Source organism: Crocodylus porosus, unplaced genomic scaffold (genome assembly GCF_001723895.1).
Source record: "Crocodylus porosus isolate Cpor-Errol unplaced genomic scaffold, CroPor_comp1, whole genome shotgun sequence".
Lineage (NCBI taxonomy): Eukaryota > Metazoa > Chordata > Crocodylia > Crocodylidae > Crocodylus > Crocodylus porosus.
Window position 1 is genome coordinate 1,545,488 of NW_017728949.1, and position 9,455 is coordinate 1,554,942.

Genomic DNA, 9,455 nt, shown 5'->3' on the forward strand with positions numbered 1-9,455 from the left:
TGCTGGAGTGTTTTAAGTAGGATGCTCCAGCAGACTCCGATGGAGCAGGCATTGGACATGTGTATTAACTCCCATTTTTGAAATCAGTAGGATTTGGGCACCTACATTGCTTTGAAGAGCTGGGCTGTGGTGACATATCCAAGGTCACATGCAGGCAAAAGAACCTCTAAGTTTCTCAAGAACCACAATTAAAGAAGTAGGATCCATGTTAAAGCAAGGCTGTGAGTTCAAGCACTGGAAAGTCAGGCATTTCCTGATATTCGTATTTCTGCATTCCCAAGTCTTGCACAGCATTAAGAGATACCAAATGCTGACAACAGCAATGGCACCACGAAGGTGCTGGGAAGACTCTAGACTTTCGTAGTAAAAAGGGCTTTGTGTTTGGGGACCATGAGGCTGGCGTGCCCTTTGGCAATGCCCAGTACTGCAAGGCAAGGCTGGCCCTGCTCTTTTAGGCCTCTGGGTGTGACACTTAAATGCTTTGCTTGTACATGCTGCTTTTCTTGGGGACATAACAGGGCCAACCCATAGCTCATCTGCCTCCCCAGCTGCAAATTCTGCAGACTGCACTAGGGGCAGCATGCGTGTTTCCCAGCTCTCCCTACTCAGCCAGGCATCACTTGAGAGCAGGTTTCCACTTGCAGGTTCGGGGCTCAGACAGAGCAGGCTCAGATAACAAGGTCAAGAAAACCCCCCTAAAAGCAAACAGACCATCCCCATGTGCATTTCCACACCTGCCCCAAAGATGTGGAGATGCAGGAGCACACTGCCCTGAGAAGAGACACAGCCAGTCCAGTGCTCTTTTCTCACCCAGTGCCTTTCTGTTGAGATTCTCAAAGCCATACGAAGTGCCACAACGCTCTTCTGACTGTGAGCTAGGGAACAGTGGGGACAGGGAGCAACCTGCCCGCAACAGCGGTCAGCCTAAGAACCGAGGAGTTCCTCCTCCCAGTCTGCTCATCTAAGCAGTCAACTGCACTCCCTTCCCAGCCAACCACATTTCCTTCCATGCAGAACATGGAAGCCATGTTACCATACCTGGGCTGGCTGGTGAGCCTCCGGCCGTGGCTCTTTTTTCTTCTGTCTTTCTGTGTCCTTGATTGATTCATATAGGTTTTCTGAATGACTTTTGATGAGGGCATGTGGGTGACCCAAGAAGCCAGCTGTTGTCCCATCTTTGTATGATCCCACGTGACCGATGCTATATCGGGCCTGAGGCCGGACCCTTGCCAGGTCATCCAGGGACTGTGCTGATCGGATGTATTCCACAGGGCGGACATTTGTTGCTGGAGAGCAGCTGGTCCTCTTTGTGCTGTGGGCGCTTTGAAATGAACTCAGCACAGGGGGGGAAACTTTTGTCTCTTCAGCAACTTGAGGCAGAGTCTTCCCTAACAAGGAGGTATTTTTTCCAGCTGGCATCACAGACCCCAAAAATACAGAGCCAGAGAGACCACTGGGTTCATTTATATTCGTGGTTTGCTGAGCAGTGCCCACAAATTTGTATTTATATTGCAAAGGCTGCTCTGGACTGGCCCTGGTGGGCTCCAGGACAGCACTCTCCTCCGTGTGCCCAGAGCTGGGCTTTCCAGACTCCTCAGCAGGATGGTCATAGAGGTTTTTGGGTTGGGTGATTGGAGGCAGCTCCTTCACGTACTGTGCCGGGATGTAGAATGGCTTGCTGTCCTTATTTTTTTTAACATGCCACCAGTGGTCAGTGGTTCTCTTCAGCAGGATGTACCTCTCATTGGGCTTTATGGAAATGAAGCAGCCACACTTATCCACATACTGAAACCCGTGTTCCACCAGGACATGCACATCCTCGGGGGTGCCAGCAGGCTCCATGCTGGGCAAAGGAATCCCTTTTCTGGGCAGCGGAGTCCTGTGATCGGTTCCTGTTTCCTTCTGACTGCAAGACATGGAACAAGGAAATAAATTTACAACAACCCCATTGCCACTGCCGGATCCTCCTTCCTCCCTCTGCTAAATAATGCAGCAGTCTCCTTCCCATGCTGCAGCTTTACTCCAAAAGCCCTGATGTCAGCTGAATCCACCCACCTCTGTCTTGCAACCTTTTAAAAATCCTCGTGTTAACTCAGTAATTAAACTTCCAGAGAACCACTCAGATGGGAGCATGGATGAGCAGCAGGGCTCCTCTACCGCCCAACTCCTCCCGCCAGCCTTGAACAGACAGGAGATGCAGCTGCTGGTTGCGCACATCAGAAATGGGGAAGGAAGATGCAGAGAGGCAAAGGCTGTATGTGGAGATGGGCCTTCAGCCCATGTGGACACACCCACAGCTGGGGGGCTCCAGCTAGCTTGGGTATGAAGAGCAGTGAATGCGTAGGGTAGGGACTCTGGCACAGTCCTGTGTACCCAGTGTCCTGGTTGGGTTTGAACAGTCAGTGCAGAAGTCCACGTCAATGTGACGTTGGGGGTCTGAGTACACATTTGTTAGTGTGAGGGTAGCCCAGGTATTCCTGCCTGTGTTACAATCCTATCTCCAGCTGCAGTAGAAATGAAGCCTAAGTGTCTTGCCAAAGGTCTCACACTAAATCTGTGGCAGAGCAAGGAAGAGACCAGGTCTTGTAAGTCTGACGCTGGTGCCCTATCCCCTAGGCCAGACTTCACATTGTTAAACTTTAGGACTCATCCAGCAATGGGACAATGGGAGATTTCCCCTGGACTCCAGTGGGGGATGGCCAAGCCCCATGGTCTGGGCTGGAACTGCTTTGCTACATTTCCATGCTCCATCTCACCTTGACGGATCATGACACATGCCTCTTCAGCTTGCAGCCCAGGTGGTGCACACAGCAACGCATGCGTGTCTTGCAGCATGCTTTGCCATCTCTATAGTAGAATCTGATACTCACCAGGGGGTGTTGTGACATTTTCAAGGAGTTGCCTGAAAACTGGGACCTCAAAGCACCTTGAAATTTCTGGAGAGGGGCTGGGAGCAGTGAGGAGCCCCTGACCTAACCGCACCATGATGAGTCAGATCCCAAGGGGGCAGGGATCTATTTCCTGGTGCCCTTACAGAGATGGTCAAGGCATCATAAGGACAGCATCTCCAGGCATGAACCGTAAGGTCTAGTTTGGCCTCCCAGCTGTGTTTCAGCCTCTCACAAACATCTCCTCTAAATCTGAATGAGCTGCTGTATCTGACAATCAGCCGTTCAGGCCCCCTCAGTTTTTTGCATGAGATTTATTGCTGAAATGCCCCTGGCTACATTTCCAAACTTGTCCCATCTGAACCAGCCCAAGAGTTCATGTGATCAGCATCCGATGTTACATCCAGCCTCCCTGTGAGATTTTGCAAGTGCTCAGCTGATCAAAGCTTGCCTTAGCACAGCTGCTGCAGCTGTGCAGTGTACTGCACTGCCTGTCCCACAGTTCATAGCGCAGTTCCTGCCGGAAGTGGTATACAGCCCGTAACGTGTTATGTCTGCATAACCCATCTCCCAGGTACACACTGCTTCTCTGCAGCCTGGAGGCACAGCAGCTTCTAAGCAAACACAAGAATAATTCTTCACTCAGACAAAACAGCAAACATTTCCTTAACAGAGTAACAAGGGACATGTCAGAAGTCATAACAAATGGTCTGTAGAAGGGAGATTGGGGGTGTCTGTTTTCCAGATCTCAGAACACAAGCAGGTCAAAAAACAAAAACCACCAAAATCAAACACTTTTCCAGATAGAGAGACCTGGGGAATTCCCTGCCCCAGTGAGTCCTGGAGGACAAGGCCTCACTACAAGTCAAAACGGGGCTGGATATTTCCACAAACAGGACTAGCCAGTGCTCTAACAGCCAATGGTCAAGCATGTCTTGGAAGGGACATTACACCACGTCCTTCAGACCTTGTGCTGACTGCTAATTTCTTAAGAGATAATGGGGAAAACTAATGCACAGGCAATCATCCTATTATTGTAATTGCAGGTTTCCAGGTTTCCCTCTGAAGCAAGTGGTACTAGCAACAATGCTCTGATACTGGTTCTGGACTAGGCAGAGCTTGGCTCTCCCCTGTTAGCACTAGATCCATGTGAGCCCAGAGGAATGTGTAGGAGATTGTTTTTAAGGAGCTCCATTGCCTTTGAATAGCATGGTAATGCTGGACAGGCAAGAGGACACCACAAGGGCTCCTTACAGCAAGGAAAACCTCTGATTACACATGAACAGGACTGACATTATTCCTCAAGATGCGTTGCCTGTCTCTCTGCTCTCCTGCCCTCCCATTTGCTATATATTGCGAGACACAGCAGCACAAAGCACTGTAGGAACATGCAATGTTCAGTCAAATGGAAATGAATCAGCCACAGAGTCAGAGGTTTTCAAGGCAGCACATGTTACTATAGGAGTGTAGTCTGAGCTCCCCCACACACCTTAAGAAGACCCCCAGCTTCCTCCTGTATGAGCCCCATTAACTTCTGCTTGCACACAGAATCTCACTGTCTGGTAGATTAGAAAGCTACCACTGAAATCAACAGGAGCTTTGCCGTGACCTCCAGGGAAGCTGGGTCAGGCCCCAAACCTATATCCTGGGCTTTTGGGCTGCCCAGCACTGTACAGACACTTCTACTGTAAGGCCAGAGCTTGCACTGCGGTGCTGTGAGCCCAGCTGTGCGCTAGGGCGAGAAGAGCCTTTCAAAAACCATTCCCTAAGCTGGGCTCAACATTATCTGACATGGGCATGGCCAAGAGCAGTCAGCATAGCACAGAGTGCTTTAGGGAACTCCATATGACACTTAAAGTGAGGCTCTGACTAAACATTTAGAGGTCCAAAGAACTGGCCTGATTTTCTCAGGAGCTGAGTGCAAGCAATTGCTCTGTAAGATCACCCAGTCAAATCTAGAGGTCCCTACCAGCACCCCGCCTGAACCAGCTCATGCCAGCACTCTCTGGGGCAGAGGCCAGGACTGTGTCTACTCCCAGATCTAGACTCCAGGTAAAGAACAGTATTAGTTGGGTTCCTCACTGGTGTCTCTGAATGACAGATGCAAGCATGCCTATTATAGAGTCAGAAATGATCAGCTCTAAACCCGCTGTACTGTTAACTCTTTCCAATAAATTCTAAACCCTCCTTTGCACCAGTCTCTAGATCTGTACAGCTGTACAATAAAGAAAAGGTGTATGATCACTGACCTCAATCAGATGGTATTGGTCTCCTGTATGTCAAACTTTCATGGAGCTGAAGGGCAGCAGAGAAAACTGTTCTTGGGGTCCAAGAGTAATTCCAGAGGGAAAAAGTACATGTCCAGATGGTATGAACTTCCAACTGCTAATGATACCTCCAAGATGCTTTGTCGTACAGAGATTAGAGCTCCTTCCTTAACTTCTGATCCACTTTAAATATCCTTTGGAAAATCACAGATCTTGCAAAAAACTTGGCCCTGCTCCCCCAACTCAAGAGCTTTGCAATAACAGTCCCAGCAGTCAGCTCTGTATGACCCTGTGAGTTTACCTGCAAGCTTACATCTCGCTGTCTTCTCTCCAGTCTGGTCATTAAGGGGGAGATTCTGTAGTTTCTATTTTCTGCATTTCAGAGAGGCGCAAGTGCCAGCTCTGTTGATCACTGAAAGCAGCTCCCGGCCGCCCTGTGGTTTGCAGCGTCAGGAACTGGGCTGGGAACCTGTCTGTGCCTGTGTGTTGTGATGACGGGAGCTCGTTTCAACTTGCCTTCTGATCTCTCCCTCGTTTCCTCCTTGAACAATATAGAAAAGCAATTCACAGACCCGAGATTCTTGCCAACTTTCTCGCGTCAAGAGGATCTTCAGGCTAGAGTGGAGGAGAAAGCCACGGTGCAGAAACACTGCAGCAGAAAAACCCTTCCTGTAAACACATTGCAAGAGGGCTTGCTGCCACTGTCTTTGTCTTCCATCCAACGGGTCCCATACGTCAGTCATGCAGCCCAAAGCCAGCACCACCAGATCTTGAGATGGGAACTAACTCTTCACAGAAAAGATCTTCTTTCCTCAGCAGGACCCTGCCCACTCAAGAGCTTCAGCTCCAAGCACAACCACATGCAACGTCTTTATGAAGGAGGTCGGAGGAATGTAGCACTAAGAGGACTGAAAGAATGGCTCTGGATTGCAAATTTCCACTTCCCTCCAAGCTCCCAGTATGTGCATCCCTGGTAACACAGATAAAACAAAAGCCCTGTGGATCAGTGGACAGCCACTCCCAGAACTTCCTCTCCCATTTCCTCTCCTGGAAGCTTGTAGGCATCTTGCAGCCTTTCCTTCCTCCCTGGGGACGGGGAGGGGGATGAGGAGGTCACTGGGGGAAGGAGCTGGCCCAAAGAAGGAAGTCGCATCTCACGTCTCGGGGACTCATGCAGGGTTGGGGATCGGGGGGAGGAAGGGGCTCCTATGCATTCTCTTTTTCCATGGCACTGGAGTCAGGTGCTGTATTAGTCAGGAAACCACACCCTGCTCACAAAAGTGGATGGGAAGGGGCTTCATCAGTAGAGCTAGCAAAGGACATCAGAAAAGCAGGACCAGCGCGTTGGCTTATCTTTGCTGTTTGACTTAGACAGAGAGGATTTAGCCCAGATTTATAGCAAGGACCCCTGCAGTCTCCCTGCAGTCTGCTCTTCCAGGCCTGTCCCAGAACCCACCTGTAAACACTGCAATCTCCCTCTCCTTTGGAGTTTGCCGTGTGCGGCAGCTACTGACTCTCCACCTTCTGGACTCAGCCCCAGCTTTTACCCAGGCTTGAAAACAGTTGCTGTTTGCTTTGCTTCTCTGGCTTCCCTCTGGGAGCCTGAAGAAGAGTCCGGCAGCAGCTGGCAGGGGCAGCAGAGTCCCTTCCAGGGGGAAGAATATGTTCCTGCTTGGTGGGAGGTGAGGGCCGAGGTGACAGCAGCTGGCTGGGAGCCGGCCAGATCCCAGGCTCACAGTTCTCTCCTGCCACTCTCTACCTTGGTAGGCTTGGGGTGTCCAGCCCTCCGTGTGGGACCTGGGTACAGAGCCATGGGCTGCAGAGAGCAAGTATCACTTTCTTGCCCCATCATGCCCTCTAGTGCCAAGCCTCTGCCATCTTCCTGCACTGGGATGTGGTACCCTTGGCCCTTGCCCTGGGGGCATGTGGAGCAGCTTCCAGCCCCTCCTCATCCTCTTTAGTACCCCGATGCGTAGTCAAAGGGGTCTTGCTGTCAGGGAATCACTTTGGGGACCAGGCTAGAGGTTTGTGCAGAAACCACCAGGCCATTTGAATAAGAAGCTGCCAGAACAGCAATGATGCGTGTGCACACAGCATCAGGCCTCAGAGAGGCTGGCACAAGTGGGTCCCTGTGGGTATATACATGCTTTGGCTCGCAGGCAGTGCTCCAGGCTTCCTTCCCGTTCTTCCTCTTGCCTGTTGTGGAAGCTGCTTCCAGAGCCTCTAAGGCGGCAGCCGAGGCTTCCCTTTTCCTTTTCCTTTTCCGGCTCCCACACTTTCCCTGGGTCCTGGGAGGCAGCTGAGACAGGAGACAGGGGCAGAGCATGGGGCCCATTAGGCTTTGTGGTGTCCAAGCAGCTGGATTGGCAGTGGTGGAGATTGTGGGGTGGTGTCATTAGCCCTGTTTGCATTTGGTCCAATTCTTCCAAGCAGAGATCTGAAGTAAAATCAAGAGAGTCTCTACAGGCAGGTAGGGAGAGCACATGCTCTCATCCAAGCAACCAGTGCTGCCTTTGCAGCTCCTATGTGCCAGCTGCTAGCATTCCCTTTGAATCCTGAGCACTTGTCTGACATATTCTCCTTGACCCGAACAGAGGATCCTATATTCAGCGACCCCACCTGCACTACCATACCAGTGGCATGACCTCGCTTTGAGTATGGGTAGTGATTTACACACTATTATTAAGGCCATCTGGATGGTACCAGATGAGGAACTGTCCTGTCACCACACTCTGGATTCTCCGTGTTCACCACATTTTCAAAACCTGGAGCAGCAGCTCTCAATCTTCAACCACAGAGATCTCACTTCTGGTCTGCACCTGGTTCCTGTAACTGAATTAGAGAGATTCATAACAATCCAGAGGTGCCATCATCCAAAATGGTGTCATAGCCCTTAAATTGGGAACCCTTGGATAAGACGAAGCAGGGCTCTGTGGATCAGACCTTTGCCTGGAAAGCAGAAGACTGGGGGTGCCTCATTTCATGCTCTGCCACAACCTCCCTGGGTGACTTGGAGCATGTCGCTTAGGACAAAACCCAGAAAGGCATCAGTGGCACTTAGATCAGGAAGTACGTGGGAGAGAAAAAATTATGGTCCCCCATAACTGGGGGGGTGTGGGGTGTGCACAGCAGCAGGACCCCCCCGCACCCCTGAATGAGCTGCCTGGGCTCCAATTGTCCCACCACATGGCCTGGCTAGGGCCCCATTTACCTCACCCCCTGCCCCTCTCCCTCCCTCACTGCTGGGGCCTCAATCTCCCCTCTCTTCCTCCCCCCAGGCCCTTCCCCTTTACAGAATAGATGGATACTTGCCTGTGTGATCCACACACTGGGCTGCGATCCTAGCTGCATACGTGGCCCTCCCCACCCCTGCTGCAGCTGCCTTGCAGCCCTACCCACTGCCTCGTGTTTGGAAGGGTTAAGCCCCTTTAGCCTCAGCTTTCCACCGCCTAGGGACAGGGCTACAAGGAGGCCCAATGAGGACCAACAGCTCTGAGTCCAGAACAAGGTGCATCAGTGATTCACCTGCATAGTGAAAAAAAAGGTTTGGAGGAGGTAGAAGGGGTGAGAACTGGGTGTGTGCTTCCTGGGCTGCTTATACATTATATGTCAGACAATCATTGTAATCACCAAGGATCCTGGTTTTCTCCGATTTAAAAAAAATCCCCAATTTTCACTTAAAAAAAGTAACCCCAATCCACATTTTTCCATGATTAAAATAAGCCACCACTAAGAGATACACACACACACACACACACACACACATCGTAATGTTTCATTTTAATCATGGAAAAATATGGATTTGGGGTTACTTTTTTTTTTTTTAAACTGAAAATTGGGGATTTTTTTAAATCAGAGAAAACCAGGATCCCTGGTAATCACCAGTAATACTGTAATTTAGACAGCATGGACCAGAATGAGGCTTCTCACTCCCAGCTAAGTGCTCTAACCACAAGGTTGATGTTAAGCTCACTTGTTTGCTCTTTTTCTGACCCTATGATTTGTATTTATGGCAGCTTACTGGCCCAGCTTCAATAGGACTGCAGAGTCTATCAGCTCAGGCTCTTGGTTAGCCTGGCAATTAAAGCATTCTCCTAGGAAAAGGGAGATGTGGGTTTAAACCACCTTAGGCTGAGGAGGGCCTAAAACTCAGCCTCCCACTGCCCCCTCCCCCCCCCCACATTTCTTGGGTGAGTGCCATAACCAGTAAGGTATTATAGATTTCATAGATTTCATAGACATTAGGGCTGGAAGGGACCTTGGAAGATCATCAAGTCCAGCCCCCTGCCCAAAGGGCAGG

General features: G+C 50.5%; 1 protein-coding gene across 3 annotated transcripts in view; it reads right to left on the minus strand.

The window, feature by feature from the left end:
- The window catches only part of ARHGAP27 (Rho GTPase activating protein 27), a 71,194-nt gene extending 65,093 nt beyond the window's left edge, over positions 1–6,101 (minus strand). The window contains exons 1-2 of one of the 3 annotated variants that reach the window (XM_019554458.1): positions 5,138–6,101; positions 1,039–1,906 (exon numbers count right to left, since the gene is read on the minus strand). In XM_019554458.1, the coding sequence (XP_019410003.1) occupies positions 1,039–1,842 (804 nt within the window). In that variant the 5' untranslated portion in view covers positions 1,843–1,906; positions 5,138–6,101. Of the gene's footprint in view, positions 1–1,038; positions 1,918–2,055; positions 2,133–5,137 lie in introns of those variants that run through there. The other 2 variants (XM_019554459.1, XM_019554457.1) reach the window with 2 other exon arrangements.
- Between the last annotated feature and the right edge of the window lie 3,354 nt (positions 6,102–9,455).